Source organism: Notolepis coatsorum (assembly GCF_963971535.1).
Source record: "Notolepis coatsorum genome assembly, chromosome: 1".
In the NCBI taxonomy this organism is placed as follows: domain Eukaryota; kingdom Metazoa; phylum Chordata; class Actinopteri; order Aulopiformes; family Paralepididae; genus Notolepis; species Notolepis coatsorum.
In genome coordinates, this window is record NC_140165.1 from 246,644,600 (window position 1) to 246,667,773 (window position 23,174).

A 23,174-nucleotide genomic window follows, 5' to 3' on the forward strand; every position below is an offset into this window, starting at 1 on the left:
GAGTGTCACTGCGGACGCAACAGTAGAGGTCCATAAATTCTTATCGGAACCCAACACTGATCGGATGGAGAACCCCCTGGATTACTGGGAGAGACAAAGAAACGTGTATCCTAACTTGTACAAACTTGCTGTAAAGTACTTATGTATGCCAGCATCATCTGTGCCCTGTGAGAGGGTCTTTTCAAAAGCTGGGGAAATCCTGTCAAAAAAAAGAAACCGCCTGAGCCCCAGCACTGTGGAAAAATTGCTTTTTCTGAATAAAAATGGATGAAGTAACACAAGCACTTCTCCTCCGTCCCTGCCATCATTCTGTCAGAAAAACAGTCTATTAAACAATAGAATGTTGTAATAACACAAGCACTTTCTCTTCTGTCCCTGCCATCATTCTGTCAGAAAAACACAGTCTATTAAACAATAGAATGTTGTAATAACACAAAATGTTCGGGAATGAGACCCACAATTATTTGTTTATTTGGCATCATCATCACATCAAAGCTTCACACACCAAAGCCATGGGTATCATTATAATCACTGCCTGTTCTACATTTATTGTCCACTTGATGGCACAGTAGAGCAAATACACCATGAAGCTTCAACACATGTGTGGTACTATTGGATGGAAAGCCTCAATGCTTCATGAAGCTTCATCTCGCCATCACTACTGGTCAGTAACCTGCTTGCCTCATCAACGGTTGGTTTGATGGGGAGGAGGAAATTACTCCTTCATGGGGCACCTTCACTTATGTTTTAACTTTTTATTGTAGTAAATGTTATTGTAAATAACGGCCCTCCTCACTGATGTGCTCAGTCAGAACTGTCCCGCTGTGCCGGCGAGCTTCCAGAGGAGGGGGAGTATGTGACGGATGCGTCTGTGCGCCGCACCCGCACATATTAACTTGTTCCCTCACCCCTATCATTTGTTTGGTTGCTTCAACTCTGCAGCCAGCCGTCCAAACTCTGGGCAAACAGAGCAGCTGCAACTGGGCCCCGTTCCCCGTACCTGGTTCAACTAAGTCGATCAAGATGTCATTATCCAGATTCAGTTAACGAGATGATTGAAGCCAGGCTATTCATGTTCCCCGAAGGCCGATTGACTCTCGTTAACTCAAACCAGACTTGACGACTCTGGATAATTGCGCGCGGCCGCGTCACCTCAAAAGGCATCAGAGGTCGAGTGCAGAAATGCAGATGTCACAGCGAAAGCGGCGAAAGCAAGAGCAAACTTCTTCCACCCCGCTGAGCAAGAATTGCTCATGCGAACATATGAAGACCACAAGAGCACCATAATGATCAAGTCAAACACCGCCACCGCTGCGAGGGCAAGGCAGAGTGCGTGGCAACACATCGCTGATAAGTTAAATGCGTAAGTGTTGGGCAAATGTATATTATTCATTATCACAACCTTCAGAATAAGTAGATACAAAAGCCCAAAGCGTATTCATATAATTGATATGGATTAATAGATACGTATATGAGGATATGTATTAGGTAATACATTGAAGCAGTGAAATGAAATTGCGTGTGATCCTCTCTATTCTTACATTATTCATGAGTCCACCTTAATCATTTCCTACAATAATGATATGCTATGGTGTACTACCAACACTGTCATATAATTATGAGTGCTTTCAACCCCCATGTATAGAAACAACCCAGAGTCCAAAAGGACATGGGAGCAGGTTAAGACCAAGCACAAGAATATCATTCAGAATGGTGAGTGAGTGAATTAATACAATCTGTGCCATGGTATTGCATTGAACAGCTTGTCAATGTCGTATGATCCTTCATATTCCAGCAAACAAAAAGAGGGCCGACATGGCCAAGACGGGGGGGGGGGGCCGAAGACCCCTGACTTCACTCCTGCGGAGGAGCTGGCCCTCCAGCACAACAGGGGAAGACCCATTATGGAGGGCATAGCTGGGGGCAGCTCCTGCGCCTCCGGGAGTAATCCTTGGAGCCCTCATCCCAAAGGTATAGGTGCACTTCATTCTATGAGTCTCTTTCATGATTATTCATTTAGTTAACCATCGTCACATTTTGCAGTGTCTGGACCTGCTGATGGAGAGGAGACCACTGATGTAAGTTGATATTGCTGCATCATTGTGTAATGGTTCTATTTTAGCAATAAAGAAATCAATAATCAGAAGATCATTGAAAAATATCCCAAACCATTGCAATATCATCCACTGAATTATGTCGGTGTTTTTGGTAAATAATGTAATGTAAAAAGGGTATATAGCAATTATAAGCCTCTGCTTCAGCCTACACGTTGTCGGTCATTTTCTCTCTTTCATAAAAGGTTCTACTACTTTGCTTTGTAGAATACCGAAATAAAACCATCAATACATGTTCATTGTGTGGGTCCTTTAAAAAACCAAAGACAATTCTCCAAAGTTCCTAATAATTCCTAATTCACTAACAGACGGACAGTCCAGCAGACGATGGCGAGGACACCTTAACTGCCTGTTCCGGCGATGTGGTAAAAACAAGTTGTGGAAACTAATACTCCTATCCAACTCACCCGCTGTGAGTGGTATTTGGACTAAATCAATGCATTCCTTTAGCCAGGTACTGAACCACGGCCGGAGCCTGCAGGCCCCTCTCACTCAGCCGGGGAGGTGAGTTATCATTTAATACCCTCACATTGTGAGGGGAGGTCTGAGTTTAGTTGCCATCTGACCGCCACACATTCATTTTCTTTCTTTAGAACGACCGTGAAAGTGTGAAGTCACTGTACAAGCGGAAGTTGCGGGCTGAGATCTCATTCTTAGAGTCGGAGATGGCGTCCCGGAACGAGTACCGCCGGCTCAAAATGCGGAAACTACATAAAGAAATTCAATTGATTGATCGGCAGCTGGATGTGAGTTGTGAAGCTTTGCCTAAAGTATTTGTGAGCTTTGGCATGAAATGCAACTTAACTGAAATTCTTTCTTGTGTGCACTTTCATTTACAGGCGGACAGTCAAAATCAATAAAGACTTTATTGTACAACATATGGATCTCTTCTTCTTCTTGTACATGTTCCTCTATGAATGGGTATAACTTGAAAGCAAAGAGGGTGGCAAAGCCTATAACCATATAAATTGAACATGCAAACATGAAAAGAGGAATACGTAAGATGAGTCCAACATTGACCTAAATTAACTCAACACCTAACCAAAATGATGGTGGGCAATTCTGTTCCTTGCAGCCTGTCCGGTCTGCTCGTCCAAGTGGACTGGCTGTAGGTCATCCTCAGGATGGTCCAGGATGACTGGGACCCTCTCCTTCCTCAGTGTTGCCACATTGTGGAGCACTGCACAGGCCACAGTGATGTCACATGCCCTGTCTGGTGCCACCCGCAGCCCGCGCAGACACGTGAATCTGGCCTTCAGTTGGCCGAAGGTCATTTCTATCCGGGCTCTCGTCCGAGCATGAGCCCCGTTGAAACGGGCTTCAGGCCCTGGTGCTGGCTCTGGATAGGGGGTCATGAAGTAGGGCTTGCATGCATAACCCCTGTCTCCAATTAGGAGTCCATCGTAATGACCTATAGTAGATAATATACAATGTTAGATCACCTCTACATGAAATAAGCATTTATAGATGACATGATATTTGCTATACCTTGCTCGAAGCTGTTGCACAGTGCAGACTCTCTGAATACTCTGGAGTCGTGGACGGAGCCCGGCCACTTGGCCTCAATATTGGTGATGAGGCAGGTGGAGTCACAGATCATCTAAGACAGGGGTCTCAAACTCAATTTACCTGGGGGCCGCTGGAGGTAGAGTCTGGGTGAGGCTGGGCCGCATCAAATATTCCACAAAAAAAGGGTTTCAAGTATTCAAAAAAAAGTACAACTGATCCAATCTTCTCAATCTTTAGCAATAACATTTCAGAACATGAACAGTTCTTCAGAACATGAACGGTTCTTCAGGCTTCTCAGTGGTGTCAGTGGACTCATCCACAGCTATGGAAATGCACTGTGCATTTTTTTTATTTTATCACAAAGCTGTTTATAAAAAAAATAGGTAAAAACCATATTATGCGTTTTCATCAATAAATAAATGCCCCATATTTTTTTATAGATTGGGGGCCCCACATTTTTTAATAGATTGGGGGCCCACAAATTGATTCTTTCATGGGGCCCAGAATCTCCAGCTACGCCCCTGGCTGGGACTTTTTCCGTCCATTCACCTTTGAATTGCAGTCGACTTTTCTTTTACTGACCATCTTTGAAAATGCCATATTTTTCTGCTGGCTGCCTGCTGGCGAAAATAGGCTAATAGCTACATTTATCTCACAGAGATAAAACTGGGAGTGAGTTTACTGTAGATACGCAGCGCTGTCAACTCTGCTCCGACTTGAACTGACTGAAAGAGAGAGACGACATGCGGTCCGTGAAGACCCGCCCTACTCCCCTACTCTGCCTCTGATTCGCAGACTGTGGGTGAGGGGGAAAAACGCTGACGGGACGCGTATGTGATTGGACCAGACTCGTACACAGACAGACGGTGGCAGTGCAGGCGGACAGCGCGCAGCACTGCTCGCAGAGGAGAGAGATAGCGAGGATGCATTTGCTTCCACTTTACTTGATATCATATCACTCCGGAATCACGTTTCAACCAAGTCACTAACATAACGTTGCTGTCATGAGCCTGCGCTATGGTAGCCTACAAGTGATCAAATAAATAAAACGTCCAACTCTCGCGCAACGACTCGGCAAACAGTAGTGCGCGGGCCGCATTAACACTACACTTTGATGTCCAGTAGGGGGCCGCAAAATATCATCCCGCGGGCCGCAATTGGCCCGCGGGCCGCGAGTTTGAGACCCCTGATCTAAGATGAATTGCGGTCAAGTCATGGTTATTGTACAGTACATGGGTAGCCATACAGCAGGCAATTGCAAGGTCCATGATGACCCCTATGTTAAAACAAATATGATTGTTTTTATAGCAATGTAATTTGAGGGGAATTGTCATAAGTTGGCCTACCTGCACATTAATGCTGTGAAAGCCTTTTCGATTCACAAAATCACCCTCGTTTGGGCCAGAGGGTGCTTTGAGTTTGATGTGCGTGCAGTCCACTGCGCCAATGACATTTGGAAACTCTGCATAATAATAATGAGCTCCGTAAGGAATAGTGATATATGAATGCACTTTAATTAAATGGTGGAATATTGAATAACTCAATTACCCGCAATTCCATAGAAGCCCTCTTTGATTACATTCACTTGGACACGGCCAGGGAATGTAATGTAGTCATCCATTAACGTCTTCAAGGCCAAATATACTTTGCGAACAGCACGGCATGCAGCGGCTTTGCTGATGTTCTCCGCATCGCCTACGGTGTACAGAAAGGTACCACTGGCAAAGAAACGCAAGGCAATGCAGAGGGTCTGGGTGACACTCAACGCTCTGCTGCGGCGTGTTTGATTAACAAGGTGTGGCCCGAGAAGGTCTTGGAGGAAAATGATTCCTCGTCTGCTAAATCTATAGCGCTCGTACAGGAACTCATTAGTATGAGCTAACGGATCTTGGCGATCCCTAAGCACTCTCTCTCTATGAACTGCTAATCGGACTATGATTGCTCCTTCGTCAATCGGATCTCTGAGGAAGGGACATGCCATTATTTGCGAGGGTGTGGCCACAATCCACGCATAACGTTTCAATTTATGCTTGAATGAAACAGAATCCAGGCGCTCCTCTCCTTCCTCGCTCCTCATACACAGCGGAGAATATGAAGGGAATCCGAGCCGAACGAGCGATAGGTTTCAATCATTAAGGATGTCCCCGCGGGATTCACATTTGCAATGCTGCGCGTTGTTAAAATAACCACATAATGTGTACATCGCACCGAGCGAGCGCCACGGTATATATAACGTGCATTATTTAGGACAAAGTGAATTTAGTATCAGCATTTTGGGTCTATTTTACATTTCAAAAGACCCCTCTGGAAGAATGGAGCACAAAAACGTAATTCAGAATGGTATAACGCAGATCCTAGGCTGTGGGAATAATTTCAGGAAACGAGCTGTCACTTTCTTTGCGGGGGCGTGGCTGTGCTTCATCCGGCTAACTTGAACTTAAACTCTGCTTTCGACCAGGCTCAAACTTTTGGATCTGTTGTCATGGTGATTTGGACAATCCAGGTACGGGGAACCGGAAAGTCCGGCTTAAGTCAGACTTAACCGAAAGTTATCCGGCTAACTCAGTTATCCAGGTACGGGGAACGGGGCCCTGGTCCACCCTAAATAGCCGGATGGGGGTGGTGGACCAAACCATGTCACAGGAGATGTCGGGGGGGGTTCCTTGTATTGTGATTTAGTTTATATGTATTTTCCTTATTACTTAAGATTATTGGTTGTTTAGTTCGGTAGATATGTTATATGTTGTATGTTTATTTGATTAATGTGCATTTTTAAGATAGTAGAGTAAAATATTAATTAATCAATTAGCCTGCCTATGTTTATGTGTCTGGCCAGGACCTATATATAGTTTGAGTTCTCTTTTGTGTGTGGTCTTCCGTTCTGTTCAGGTTTGTTTTTGTCCTGCTATATTATTTGGACCATTTATGTTATATTTGAATTATGTTTTTGAAATGGGTAAAATAAAACCCTTATTTTTTGCCTAAACCACTGTGTCCCCCTTCTCTGGCTGCTTGGTCCCTTACAGTTATAGAGAGATATTATTTTGTTATATAAAATAATATAAACAATAATTTTATATCCATACAGAGGAGGTATACTTTAAATATATTATAATGATAAGGCATCTTTGAGTAAACTTTGATTAAGTATCTTGAGGCTACAAAAGTTAGTGACACGACTCACACCGCCGCCGCCAACCCAGCCAAAGTAAGGACTATGCTCTGTATCGTCAATCAATGGTCAAATAAATATTTGATTAAGGAATATAATATGCCTTTTTGTATTATTTCTCGTGTATCAGCAAAATGTATATATTTTTATGTTAGACATTAAGGGAAATTAAGATTCTCAGATTTTTTACAAACCGCCGCTTATCAACTAACCGGTTAATCGGCAGGTGACGTATGTTGCTCAGTAGTTGCTGATGTCTGCTCAGGAGGTTTGAGTGTTTGCTCAGACCAAAAAATAATTAGAGGGAACATTGATTACAGGCCCATCTCGATTCTCAGTGTCACCTCAAGTTTTAGAAAAGGTAATTCACGAACAGCTCTATGAATATATTACAGACTCAAAATTATTATATAAATTTCAATCAGGTTTTAGGAAATCACATTCCACCGATTCTTGTTTACTTTTTTTAACTGATTTTATCAGAGCTGAAATGGATGCTGGCAAACTCTGGTATGATTTTAATTGACCTTCAAAAGGCTTTTGACACTGTCAACCACAGCCTTCTTTTTAACCCATCTCCCGCCAATGACTGATTACCACGTCATTCTCCGCCATGCGTTGTCTGCCAATGACTGATTACCACGTCATTGAGATCAATATTTCAAATTTTCGTCATGGTATTCACATTTCACCCACGGAGTCTTGACTGGTGCTGTAGATCTCCGCTCAACTCTCCAACGCTTCAGTACCGCCACCTGGTGGCCGATCGGCGAGTTGCCAAAACCGGAAGTGCTTGGTGTGTCCCCTATTCTGTCCGGCCACGGACTCCATCTTGACGCACTGGATATCGATCCGTTGCCATAACTCAATAAACAACATTATTTGGACGTATATAGTACAACCTGGAAATGGATCGCATAGATCAACATCCCATAATAGCGATATTTTTGCTCCACGCTCATCACCCAACGGTAAGAGGAGACTGGGGTGAGTTTCAGCGTTTTTGTTTACCATTTTCGATACAAACTGCTCTGATTTATATATCACCCATACTACATAAATGATTTAACCTGGGCCACGGAATTATAAACGACCCCCCCCCACCCTCCGGTCAACATCAGATGATAAGTCATAATGTCTAGGACCATGTACAGTTGAAATTTTTTTATCTGGCGTCAATCGCTATCAAACTGCATTTGATGATCTAATATATGCATAAATGGCTATATCTCACGTTCTATGAAATACAGCAGAAAACGATAAAAACATATTTATACTCTAAACAGTATTTTAGTATGAATGTGTGAATGAAAAAGTAAAACGTTCCTACATCCTGAACGATAGATAATTGATGTTGAATAGGCCATAGTAATGTCAATTTAGCAATACAATTTAAAAAGTTATAGCCCTGCAAAGAAGGTGAACATCTCCATAGACAAATAGAGCTGGCAGAGGATGGTATAAGAAGGGTACAATGCCTGGCGGCAAACTGTCAGCCCTTGGTATGAGCCCTGTCAGCCTAAAATGTAAATCTCCTCTTATCTCTCCGATAGAGACCAATTGACAGACATCCATGGCCATCACTCATCTGCCCTACCAGTGACTTGCGGAGTCCCTCAAGGGAGTGTCCTGGGCCCGTTATTGTTTTTAATTTACATTAACGATATGCAAGCTGCCTGTAATGTGAACCTGTTTCTCTATGCGGATGACTCTGCTATCCTTTCCTCCGATAAGGATGTGGACAAGCTACAGGCCACTCTCAGTAAGGAATTCTCTACCATAAAACATTGGCTCATTGACAATAAATTATCTCTGCATATGGCCAAAACAGAATACATCATCTTTGGTTCCCAACCCAGGCTGCGGAAGCTGGTCTTGCCCAGCATAAATCTCGAGGGACAGCTTTTTGCAGCAAAAAAGTGTATAAGCTATCTAGGTTGCCACCTAGACAGCAGCATGAGCGGGGAATCCATGGCTCTCAAAGCTATGAGCAAGGTGAATGGCAGAAGTACATTTCTGACCAGGAAAGCACATTTACTAGACCCTGAAAGTCTTCGCATTCTGGCAAATTCTCTTGTTTCTTGTTGCTTCGACTATGCTATCTGTTCTTGGTACGGAGGTCTGACCAAAGTTTTAAAAGACTAAGTTACAGGTTTCCCAGAACAAACTCATCCGATTAACTCTAGGACTAGCCTCCAGAGCACATGTGGGCAAACAACACTTCCAGTCGCTGGGCTGGCTCCCTCCAGCTCAACATAGTTCACAACATTTATAATAATAGGGCCCCTCTTATCTTACAAATTATTTTCAGTGGAACAGGGACATGCATACCCATAACACCAGAGCCAGCATTGCTGACCTGCATATTCCAAGGTTCAAAACTAATATGGGCAAATGTTCTTTTAAATTCTGGGGAGACACAAATTGGAATTTGCTACATTCACAGCTAAAATGCATCAGTAGCCGGCACAACTCTAAGAAAAAGTAAAATCTTGGCTCCTCGACAATGTCCAAAACTAGATTTTAAATGCATGAAAATGGCGTCTGATACATTGTTGCCTGTGGCTACGTTTGTACTGCTTTTAAAATGTTCATGTCTATGTAGTTTGTCAAATTGTTATTTATGGTCCTGTTTTGTATTGCTTGTCTGTCTGAGACCAAGGACCACAATGAAAATAAGTCTTGACTTTTTTGTGTAGCATCCTTGACGTTTTGCCACCTTCACAAAAATAGGTAGTAAAAAAAAAACCACGATATATATTTTTTGTTTTGTACTTTTATTTTTATTTTTTACATACACATCCGCGGCCCACTTTTGTGTCGCGACCCGCCAGTTGAGAAACACTGGTCTGGAGAGCTTGATTCGAGGTTAGAGTTACCCCAGAGGACACTCCTCTACTACTGGGGGGAAACATGAAATGAACAAGCATCTGAACACATAAAACCAAGCCTACTTAAAGGGACTGCACACCTGACACCAATCAGGTGGCAATCAAGCCCACACACCTGCCATGCCGCATGGCAATTAACTGGTGATTGACAGCTAACAAGAGAAAAACCCAAAATACATTCAAAGCATGCAGGAATACACTAAAACCAAACCCACATAGACTGTGATCCATTACAAGTTACATTGGACTTGCTTGAGGCAGCACGAGCTAGGGCCCAATAGCCAAGGGCCTAGTGTCTGGTTTGATATTTTCTTGGTTTGAGAAGGGGATCATCCCTATGTTCCCCGGGTCCTATGTTCCCTGCTTGATTGATTAATAGATTGAACATTTTATTATTTTTTATTATTTTATTAATTATTAATGTCCGCCTTGTTTCGAACTGGTTAAGCTTAGGCCCTCTTTCGAACTGGTTAAGGTTAGAGTTTGGAATCAGGGCTGGTGGTCTAAAATTGTCAATCAATCAATCAATCAATCAAAGCGGGGAACATAGAACCCGGGGAACATAGGACCCGGGGAACATAGACATGCTCCCTTGAGAAGTATGTTTCTTCATGCTTTGAGGAGCCTTGTACTGTATTTGTACATTTAAATATTTAAAAGTGAAAGAAAACACTCCACTGCCTCTGTGCATGCTAATTCCACAAATTGGCCAATCATTACAAGAACATTCTGCCTTTTCTCTCAGTTTCAGCATCACTGAACTCAGAGGTAGAAAGTAACTAAGTATGTTTTACTCTAGTACTGTACTTAACACATTCACTTTCCAATTTTATTGTTATCCAATTCAGGAGGTAGCTTCTGCCAGTGTTTTTTGAGCATTTTTACTAATCTTTCAAGAGCCACAGATTTTTTTCTACTAGGACTTTGTGAACACGAAACACGAACACGAAATATCTCAAAAGATATTTCTAGCATGTTCCGTTATGTAGGCATCAGCAGTTGAATACAACTTGCTTTCACCAAAAACAGCAGTCTGGCAATAGAAACCGAGATAAATGCATTTTTGTAAAATGGAACAGGCAGAACAGTGATTTTACCCTTTTATTTTTGCCTTCAGTGAGACATCAGACATCTCAACAATAGTTGTTTTCAAACTAACAACTCTGAAAAAAGAAAAAAAACATGTTTACATTGGATTTTTGCTTCCACCCAGATTCCCAGAATGAGGTCTCTGCCCCATATTTGGTGGGATTACAAGTGCAATCATCATGTTGGTAATTTCAAACTAAAAGGTGCTTCTACCCATGGACATTCAAAGTTATAATACAATAATATAATACAAATAATAAAAGTCGAATACAAAACAAGACAGCAGATGTTCACCGGTCACTCAGCATATTTCTCTTTTGTGTGGTACAGGGTATCTTACATTCCTTGCAGTAGAACCGGGGTCATACCTATGTTCCCCGGGTCCTATGTTCCCCGGGTTCTATGTTCCCCGCTCCCGCAAAAAAAAGGATCCTATGTTCCCCAGTCCTGCTCCAGGAAAATAAAATAGTCAAAAAGGGTCCCATGTTCCCTGTTCCCGAAAAAAAATTCCTATGATTGCGTGTGTGTGGTTCAAACGTTGTGTTCTGAAGGTCCAGATTAATAATTAGAATTAGTTCAACAAAAGGTAGATTAGGCTATCACCTAAAGTTCACGTTTATCATTTTCTATACCTTATATATATATATTGTTTTGTTTGTATAAGATATATATTTACTGTTGACCTGATTATGTTTTATTATTCACCCTTTTCGTATATGCTCCTTGTATCGCTCGCTGTATACAGCGCGAGCCCACGCACCCATTGGGACAGAGAAAAGTTTACCGCTAGTCGGAGAATAAAAGTGTATGATGAGAGAGGTGTTTTGCTACAGCGCTGTGGTGATAACGTTGGTGCCGTTATTAATTGGAAACGGTGTCGTAGTATCGCCGTATACTATATGTATTTATATACTGTATATATAGACTACATTATTCTGTATTTTTCTCAAACGATTATATAGGCCTATAGCCTATACAAACATGCAACATATTTCTTCAATGAGATATATATATAGGCTTATATATTATTCTGTATTTATATACTGTATATATAGGTTACATTATTCTGTATTTTTCTCAAACAAAATCAAAGAAATACAGTAGAGATATCTGTCAATAATCAATCAGAAATAAGCTTTTATTGCAACCTACCCATCTGTAATTAACACTTTAAGTGCCGAAAACGTGTTTAGGCGTCTTTCCTAGCCATGCTAAAGTTGCCGAGGACGCCCTAACTCGTCTTTAATATCAATATTTCAAAAATCTGTGATCGGAATCATATTTCCCCTCTGCAGCCTTCACACACAGTTCTGAGCTCCTCTCAATCCTCTAGCGGTTCAAGAGCGCCATCTGGTGGCCGATCGGCAGAAGCGCCAAACAGGAAGTCATGTGGATGAAGTGGTGATCACCCATATTACTTCCGGGAACTCGCTATAGGTCCCGGGACTCGAGCTCAACACAATACATAGCGATCCGTTGCCAATAACTCGATAAACAACATGATTTGGACGTATATACTATTATACAACCTGGAAATGGACCGGGTATTTCGACATCCCATAATGGAAAACTGTCTACCCCACGCTGATCGCCCAACGGCCCGAGGAGACTGGGGTGAGTTTTAGCGTGTAATATTACCGTGTTCGATACTAACTGATCTGATGAACATATGACCCACATTAGATGAATGGTATAACGCTGCCCACGGAATTATAAACGCCCCCTCGCCCATCCGGTCAACATCAGATGACGTGTAGTAACTTCCAGAAGTACGTCCAGTTGGAATTTTTTATATCGCGCCGATTGCTATCAAACTGTATTTCATCATCAATATAATGCATTTGGGGCTATAAATCACGTTCTGGAGAAAGCTGCAGAAAGAGATGAAAACATACTTATACCTTAGACCATATTTTAGTATGAATATGTGAATGAAAAAGTTTAACGTTGCTACACCATGAACAATACATATAGGACCTTGAATGGGCCCTAATAATGGCAATCTAGCAATAGAATTAAAAAAGTTATAGCCCTGCAAAGAAGGGGAACTTCTCCATGTTAAATAGAGCTGGCAACGGATGGTATATCATGAATTTAGCCTTAGGCAATCAAAGTGTTAACACATTCGGGGCCATTGGGATGCGTCTAATAAATCTCTAGAGGACCGGCAAATGTAAACAGACATGGGGCTGTTTGTAGAGCTAAATCTATACTTTATAGTATTGCTATCTGTCCATTCTCATTGTCAATTGGGACCATAAACCGTCCCTTTTTTCATCAATACGTTCTCATTTTATAGCGCCGTGAATATAAGCGTTATACGGCATTTGGTCTAGTATATTTCCTGGAAGGCGAGATAAAGGGCTAATAGTTACTAACGTTATATCCAATGGCATTTCCGTTATACAGATGCTACAGTTAAAACTCAAACTGCATATGATCGGCACGATCCTCAAGCATGTTTGCATGAAAGGGGGGGGGGGGGGGGGGGACGTTGTTTCTTATTATTGATTACCAATAACCGTGTTCGTCTAAGTAGCCACATAGGCCGATCGTATCGTATCATAACAAGGCTCGATCGGGCTGTAATTTACGTGAAAAAGATCTTACCATGAGCCGGTTGGATCCCCCCGAGCATTTCCCCGTTATCCATCGCCATCTGGTAAATCGATATGTCCATTGGCTGATGATAAATCCCCTTATTGCATAGTGAAACCCGCAATCCAAAACGTAATCCAAGCTACATGCTGCACATCCAGAATCCTGCTAACTGAAATCTCCATTGAAAGTAAAAAAAATAAATAGTTCATCGTTCAGCCACAGGGCACACTCCATTATCGCGATAGCGCCCCCTAAGAGGATCTGGCCTGTATTGCACTTTCTCGAATTCAAAGAGTAGGGTAAATCTGCAGTGCCGCTCGGCGACCTTGAATAGGTTATTAAAATGGAATAAAAGCAATAACAACTTGCCACGGATATATCCGTGCTTCTGTCCACAACGGGTGGAATCGAAACACGGAGATCTCCGTGGTCGGGCGCCATTGTGTTAAACTTGAAATCAAACAGTAAACATTTTATAATAAAATAATGGGAGTTCCGGTTCCGGGTCGAGTATGTAGGTCGCACTCTGTAAAGCTGCTTCTCCCGTTTTTTATATTTTGACTTTAACCCATTCTCCGCAAATCACATGTTAAGGCGGGTTTCTCTGCCATGCGTTGTCTGCCAATCACGCCGTAAGGCGTGTTTGAGATCAATATTTCATATTTTCGTCATGGTATTCATATTTCAACCACGGAGTCTTGGCTGATGCTGTCTGAGCCATCACAACTCTGCAACACTTCAATACCGTCACCTGGTGGCCGATCGGCGAGTTGCCAAACCGGAAGTGCCCATTGGAGCTCGGTCCGTCCCATATTTTCGTCCAGCCACTCGTTTATCGTCCCGGGGCTCAATACAGACACCGGCCATAACTCAATAATCAACATGATTTGGACGTGTATTAGTAATATACAAACCGGAAATGGATCGCATCGATCAACATCCCATAATTGGGATCTGTTTGCTCCACGCTCATCACCCAACGGTAAGAGGAGACTGGGGTGAGTTTCAGCGTTTTTCTTTACCATTTTCGATACAAACTGCTCTGATCTATATATCACCCATACTACATAAATCATTTAACGTCGGTCATTGAATTATAAACGATTTTAGTATGAATGTGTGAATGAAAAAGTAAAACGTTCCTACATCCTGAACGATAGATAATTGATGTTGAATGGGCCATAGTAATGTCAATTTAGCAATACAATTAAAAAAGTTATAGCCCTGCAAAGAAGGTGAACATCTCCATAGACAAATAGCGCTGGCAGAGGATGGTTTAGGATGATCAAAGTGGTGGCAGAGAATGGGTTAAAAGCCTTTTTATACCCCCAATTCGGTTAAACCTGTACGTATATATCACCTTAGGTTTCCAACTAACTATATTGACTGAAAGAACCACAATGCCACCGAAGAAAGCAAGCGAGACAAAGAGAGATGACGCTTCCTCCGATATGGATTCCATTACTAAGCTAATTGAGGAGCTAGCGCAGTCCCAGGTCAGATCGGAGCAATCCCAGATCAAGCTCACGAATTCCCATCTTAATCTCGAGCAATCCCATTTTAAGCTTGAACGCTCCATAACGATAATAGAGAGCACCATAACGGAAGGTATACGCTCCCTAACCAACCAGGTTGCCTCCAGCAAAGAATCTATCGAATCCAAAATCGAAAAGCTATGGTAAACGGTTGGTGCACAGACCGATCGTCTAGACGTAATGGAAACCGGCTTGAGTACTTGCACTGCTAGATGCGAGGATATAGAAGGAATCAACGATAAGCTAATGGCTAAGATAGCCGACCTCGAATACCGATTCCGCCGACCTAATATTCGTATAATAGGTCTGGATGAATCCGTGAGTTGCGATCAACCCAATGTCTTGTTTGCAAAAGCGCTGGTTGAAAATCTGGGACCGGAGATCCTCACTACGACACCTGAAGTGGATCAATGTTACAGAATTGGTGCTAAAGCTGTAAATAACTCCAAGCAAGTTGTGGAGCAACGTTCCCGTTACAAGACCGTCATGCCCTTACTTTACAGTCAAGGTTTCAGACCGACCCTCCGGTACCCTGCGAGGCTGTCCATCATCACCAAAGACGGATTGAGGACGCATCTTTCCTCGCCTGAGGAAGCTAAAACCTTCTTGAAAAGCCAGGAGGACACCTCGTCTAAATAGGCTACAGTATACTGTTTTTGTGCAGAACACTTCGTTATGGCTTAACCCTTTAATCGCCAAGGACGACTTTAGACGTCATTCCTCGCCATGCGTAATCTGCCAATGACGTCGTACAGCGTCTTTGAGATCAATATTTCAAAAATCTGTCATGGCAATCATATTTCACCCACAGAGACTTGAGATCTCCTGTAGATCTCCTCTCAACTCTCCAACGGTTCAAGACCGCCATCTGGTGGCCGATCGGTGAATCGCCAAAACCGGAAGTGAGCGGCCGGAAGTGGTGCTCACCCATATTTCGTCCGGCCACTCGCTATCGCTCGCGAGACTCCAGCTTGATACACTGGATAGCGATCCGTTGCCAATAACTCGATAAAAAAACATGATTTGGACGTATATAGTATTATACAACCTGGAAATGGATCGCATATATCAACATCCCATAATAGCGATATTTCTGCTCCACGCTGATCACCCAACGGTCAGAGGAGGTGCTGTGAGTTTCAGCGTGTTTGATTATTATTATCCATATAAACTGCTCTGATCTATATATCGCCCATACTACATAAATGATTTAACGTCGGCCACGGACTTATAACCCCCCCCCCCCTCCGGTCACCAGCAGATGATGAGGCATGACGTTTAGGACCTTGTACAATTGACATTTTTAATCTGACGTCAATCGGTATCAAACTACATTTGATGATCTAATATATGTATTTATGGCTATAACTCACGTTCTGCAGAATGCTGCAGAAAACGATAAAAACATATTTATACCGTATTTTAGTATGAATATGTGAATGAAAAAGTAGAACGTTGCTACATCCTAAACGATAGATACTTGATGTTGAATAAGCCATAGTAATGTCAATTTAGCAATACAATTTAAAAAGTTATAGCCCTGCAAAGAAGGGGAACATCTCCATAGACTTACAGTGGTGGCAGAGAGGTGACTAAGGCCCCGTTTAGACGAGCGTTTTGTGAACAGAAACCGCAAAAGTCATCTTGCGGTTTCACTTTTAATTTTACGTTTAGACGAGCGTTTTGGGATGGAATTCTGCGTGCAGACGACGCTGTATCGACTCGAGACGACGGAGCCCCACTGTCACACGATTGGCGCATATGTCACATGACGTGCTGTGAAGACCCGCCCTACTCTGCCTCTGATTCGCAGACTGTGGATGGGGAATGTGATTGCACCAAAGCAGAGTCACTCACAGACAGTGGGTCCACTCACGCCGCGGGACAGATTCTTGTGTATTTAACCCTTTCACTGCCACACGACAGCCGGTTGTGTGATAGTAAAGGGTTAACCTTCTGTCGTGTGGCAGTGAAAGGGTTAAAAGTACTGCCAATGTAGCCTTCAGGTGATCTCCGTTGATATAAGTCAGACATACTTGCTTTGTTTACGTCTCGGCTACTGGCGCATACCTGCTACCTGTGACGTAAGCAGTACGCGCGACCAGAGCCGTGACAACCCTTTCGTCATCGTTTTATCAGATTTATACGTTTTAACAGTTTAGACGAGAGCGCAAAGCTTTTGCGTTTCTAGGAATTCCACCCTGGAAGGTAGTCTCACTTTTTTGCGGTTTCACCCCGTAAAAACGCTGTTTCCGTATAAACGAAAGGCACATCCGAAAAAATATTTTTGCGGATTCACCTGCTAGCGTTTCCGTCTAAACGGGGCCTAAGTAAGGGATAATGTATAGCTACGAGGTCATTGTCGCAAAATAATTGACCGACACAGAGTTTAAAATACCGAGCCGCCTCGGCGAGGTGTTTTAAACGTCAGTGAAGGTCAATTATTTTGCGATGATGACCGAATATAGCTATACATTATCCCGCTTATTACATGGCTAACTTACTAACAATATACCTAATTCATTTGACAAATCGCAGTTGTTCTGTGGCTCTGTCAGCCCAAATAAAGTGATTATTATTATTGAGGGCAGCCCGGCAGGTGTGTTTGATTGGCTGCACTGAAACAGTGTGTGTCAGTGGGGCTTGATTACTCCAGCTGCGAAAAACAATAATCACCGGTGGTTATCGAAAAATAATTGACCAATCACAAGCAAGCATTTCGGCGAATGTGAAAACGCCATGTAATAAAATCAGAATAATCCCTGGCAGATAAAGGGTTAAACGCCAAACGGCGTCATATACATTTTGATAACTTTGTTTTTTATAAATAGGTTAACTATGTGACGCTGGATATCGTGACGCTGGATATCGTCTGTTACAGCAATGACCCTATAGTCTAGATCGCAACTAGAAACACTGGCCTTGCTGAAAATGCAGGCCACTTAGCAGGCCAGGCCACCAGGAAAACTCCCAGTGCTCCCAATGGCCAGTCCAGCCCTGAGTACCAGTGCCTATAGAATTAAATGGATCTCAAACCTTCTGGCTAAGTGTTTCTGGCCACGCTAAAACCCTCCTACGCACCATCTTTGTGATAGCCCTCCTAATCTCTTTCATCTTGATGCCATAAACAAGTGGATGGAGTAACGGCGGTGAGAAGATGAACTGTACCACGGTGAACGCGTTGATCTCTCTGTTCACTACGTTGTACCTGTTGTAGATGACGGAGAAGAGGATGGACACAGTGAAATTGACAAAGACGATCAGATGAGGGACACATGTGCTCAGGACTTTCCTCTGTGACTCTTGTGACGCTCTCAAGCTCACCTGTAATATCTTCACATACGAAAGCACCACTAACACGAAGGGTAAAACCACCAGGCTCACAATGGTAAACACACCGCACAGGTTGACCAAAGAGCTTCCGACACAGGCCAGTTTAATGACGGCCAGGTTGTCACAGAACAACTTATTGATCATAATATACCGGCACAGCGGAAGCCTTGAGGTTAGATACACTTGGAGAGAGAGGAGGGTGACAGGAATGAAATATACAACAGTCAATAACAATCTCACTTTGAAAGGAGTCATAATGCTGTGATATTGCAGCGGCTTGCAAATAGACACATACCTGTCATACGCCATAACTGCCAGGTTTGCGTAAACACATAATGCGTACATGTTGACGGACAGCACCTGCAGTAGACATCCTCCGTACGAGATGCCCTTGGTGTGGTGGATGAGCCTGTCCATCACCATGGGACACACTGACGTGCATCCGATCAGCCCGCTCACAGCCAGGTTCAGCAAGAAAATATACATCGGCTTGTGTAGACTACAATCCATATATATGACAAGTATGAGAGTAAGATTTACAAATATTGTGGAGACATAAAGAATGAAAGTAAGTGTGAAGATCACGTAGCTCCCCGGGCCTGGAGCATCGTATGCAGTGAGCCGCAACACTGTATTTATGAAACTTTGATTCATGTTTACAGATAATTATTAATTATCACTTTGTGATCTAAGGGTTAATATTCTTTTATTAATTTTCTTGCCTTTATTTAATCAGGTTTGTCCCAATTGAGATCCAGGATCTCTTTTACAAGGGAGACCTGGCCAAGAATAGCAGCAACACAAAGTTTAAAAATAAACACATACAGACATTACAGATAAAAGTAACGTTACAAAATGATCAAATAAAACATTTTCACACAGAAAACCTGGTTACAATAGGCTTCACCATAGCCTTAAATACATGCAGGGTTACCAAGCTTTGAATCTTCAGATCGGACTGGAGATTGTTCCATGCAGTAGGTGCGGAAAACCTCAAAGCTTTCTTTCCCATTTCTGTTGGGACTTGCAAAGTGCAGAAAATCGTTAGAACAGAGATTGTAATTCCCACCATTCAAATTTAAAAGAGACGATAAATAAATCGGAACCATACCAAGAATGACCTTGTAAATCAAAACATACCAATGACTGGGCTGACGTGCACATACAGTAAGGAAGGCCAGTTCACTTTTGAATATAATACACAATGGTGCAACTACAGAACACCAAGCCTTGCTACCGAGTTCTCTCCATGTGAAGGAAAACAAATAGCAAATGTGCCAAGCATGGAGAAAATATTACCCATGATGCCATACTCTGCCGTCTGGTGGTGCACTCTGTCGTCTGGCATGACGGAACACATCACAGAGTAATGAAGACTCCATGAGGAGAATATCTGTCTCCCCTCTTATACCTGCTGCCGCGGTACATTGTGCCATGTACCATGGGTATGTCTGGTGTCTAGAGAGGCCTGTTATGGGGAACTCACGTAGCCTGGTGTCTAGAGAGGCCTGTTATGGGGAACTCATGTAGCCTGGTGTCTAGAGATGGGGAACGTGTATCATCTGTGTAGATTTGCTGCCACACTTCTTACGATTGGGTTTCTTATGATGAACATTACAAAATAAGACTTAGATAGTGAACACAAGGGGCGCCCCAGTGGCGAACCCGTCGTTATTTGCCGAATGTCTTCCCCCCGCTCTGTCTCCCATTCCTCCTCTGTCTCTCCCTACTGGACTGCCCAGTAGAAATAAAGCGATAAAACGCCAAAAAATAAATCTTTAAAAACAAAGATAGTGAACACAATACCCGACAAGAGGGTGAGGTCAGACCGTTCACACATTACATTACATTAGATTCAAATGTATTGTCATCATACAGCACTTGTACAGTACAGCGAAAAGAGGTTTGGCATCCAACCAGCATGCAAATGTAACAGTAAAGTGCAATAGTAATATGCAATGTACAGGTGATTAAACTGGGTATAAATATATAAATGACTACTACTGAGTAATAGTGCTAATCAGATGTATGTACAGAGTTGTAGTATTATTGTGTACAGTGATACAGGTATAAACTAAAGACACTATGGTAGTAAGTCATACTGGCCAGCAGCATAATTAGTAAGAGTAGGTAAGGGATATGTACAGATATACAGTAGATATAGTATCTACAGATATGTAAAAAGGATTATATGTAGGTATATACGGACAGATGTGAATACTAGATATATACTACATCTACCTCATACAGTAGCAGGCGTGTCTGAAACGATGGGTCCTGACCCGCTCTACATCTTCTGGCCGCCTCAGACCCGTTCATATCCGAGCTCCGGGAGGGTCATCAAAGAGAAGCAGGCTATTCTCAGTCCTCGCTCCACAATGGTGGAACGAACTTCCCACCACAGGACAGTCGAAACATGACCAATCTTTCGCCATCGACTAAAACCACACTTCTTCAATCAATATCTGAAATTAAAAAAACACTAACATTTTTACTGTCTTCTACTACTACTACTACTACTACTACTACTACTACTACTACTACTACTACTACTACTACTACTACTACTATCATGCACTCTTCCTACTATACTAACATGTCTCTCTGCTAGGCCGTATGGTGAAGGCTGTATCGTTTCATCCCGTTCCCACCTCGGCGAATTACACAATTTTCACTCTGGGTGAAAGTTCGATTGGTGTAGATTTAGGAACAAAAAGTTCTCCATTGACAAAATATCACATTTTGCGCAATCATAATTTTAAAGTCGGGACTAGATCTTTCCTCGCGAGCGGATATTTGGTCACCGCAGAGTTTTATTTGACGCAATTGGTGCGAGTTCAGTCACGTATCTGGCGCTCGACCAATAGCAGCTCTCCTTGTTGCGAGGTAATCGCAACAACGAGAGCTGCTATTGGTTGATCCGGTGTCAACTAAGAAATTACATCCACACTCTAACGTTACGGACTAAAATGGAGAGAAAACACCTTCTAAAGTTCGCAAAAAGGTTTCTAAACAATGTTATATGCATCTCACGTCCATTCAGAAAGAATGTGTACAAGATTTGACACAGACACGGTGGGATAGATATAGAAACTGCGTAGAACGGTGGCTTCTTAACCTACCAGGCCAGAATCATACCATTGTGGAGACATAAACATTGTTTAGAGATCGATTTGTGTCATAAATGTCATGATATCTGTATGTCGTGTATGTCATAAATGTCATGATGAATTGAAAATGGGGGACCCTGATTAGATTAGATTGTACTTTATTGTCATTAAGAAGTTAGACTAGAAGTCTTTATTTGTCATGCAGTTTTAACACACACGCGAGATGGGCGACCCACAGGAACACACACACACATGCACTGAGTCGCAGATGAAATGTCTCTCTGCACTTTTCCCATCCCGTTGTCCTTCCCCCCATGGGCAGCCGGGAGCAGATAGGGCGTCAACGTGAGCCGCGCCCCGGGGACCAATCCAAGTGCTCCTGTCCGTCTTCGTCAAGGACGCCACAGCGTTAGCAATCTGTTGTGCATGTTTTTCCATTGGGTTTATCTTATCGGGGGGGAAACCCTTGCGAGCACGGGGAGAACATGCAAACTCCACACAGAAAGGCCTGGGAGATCCCCCACCTGAGTACCTGGCATCATGGAAACCTGGTCCCCAAGCGGGAATCGAACCCTGGACCTTCTTGCTGTGAGGAGACAGTGTTAACCACTACACCACCGTGCCGCTTGTATTTGCATACAACGAGATTTGGGACTCAAACCTAAGGTGCAGTAATAAAATCACAAGTAATAAAATAGAAACATAAAATCCTATACAGAAACATTAAATGCTATACAATAAGACAATGTTAGTCATGTACAATATACAAAATAACAACAATATACAGAATAGCAATACACAAATAACAATCACAGTGTCAGACTGTAGTGGGTGGGTATTGCACTGTGGATATTGTACATCAGGATGTTGCACAGTGTGGGAGGAGGGGGAAAGGTAGCAAAGCTTGCATCACAGTCACGAAAGGGGCTAGGGGAAAGGTGAATTACCCTAGACCAGTCTACCTTTGATGGTCTTAGCAAATATGTGTGCCACCTGTATGGCCATCAGCTAAGAATGTGAATGATGCCAGATATAAAGCATTCTGCATGGCATCGGCTTTGCCAGAACTCTATGCCCCGACAAGTGGCGCATTGTACCAACGCTGCAAAAGGGCAAATTACCAAGCAGCTATAATTAGGGATGGGAATTGATAGGATTTTATCGATACGATTCCATTATCGATTCTGCTTATCGATTCGATTCTTTATCGATTCCCTTATCGATACCTGATCAATTTATAATTTAAATAAATAAATTGGAAATGCAACAGAACTACATTTAGTCATTTAGCTGACGCTTTTATCCAAAGCGACTTACAAGTTCTGTACGACAAGCCATCAGGAAGGGCACAACTCTATCAGCTGAGCAACAATGTTCATCAAAGTGTTGAGTGCTACAGTGTAGGTTAGTTTATTAGGACAAGTGCATGACAGTACGGTTAGTTAGGGTTAGATATATTTTTTTTTATTCAGATAATGGTTGAAGAAGTGCGTCTTTAGTCGACGGCGAAAGATTGGACGTGATTCGGCTGTCCTAACTGGGGTGGGTAGTTCATTCCACCATTGTGGGGCAAGGACTGAGAATAGGCGACTTCTCTTTGATGACCCTCCCGGAGCTCGGATAGGAGTAGGTCTGAGGCGGCCAGAAGATGCAGAGCGTCGGGGTCTAAGCTGGTTAGAATAACAACATGCAACTTGACATTTCTGATTGTCATTTATTGTTGAGCCCCCATGTCAGAAAAATACAAAAACTGTAAAAAATAAAACATTAACTATAGCCTACACTTAAATAAAATAATGTATTTGAGATTCTCTTAAAAT

General features: G+C 42.7%; 1 protein-coding gene across 1 annotated transcript; it reads right to left on the bottom strand.

Moving 5' to 3' along the window:
• Positions 1–3,151: 3,151 nt before the first annotated feature.
• or60a1 (odorant receptor, family 60, subfamily A, member 1) lies at positions 3,152–18,898 on the bottom strand (the record flags this gene model as incomplete). The annotated part of the gene is made up of 3 exons (XM_084309653.1): positions 3,152–3,453; positions 3,603–3,714; positions 18,080–18,898. 3 exons carry the CDS (start codon positions 18,896–18,898, stop codon positions 3,152–3,154), a joined length of 1,233 nt encoding a protein of 410 aa, XP_084165779.1.
• Positions 18,899–23,174: the final 4,276 nt, after the last annotated feature.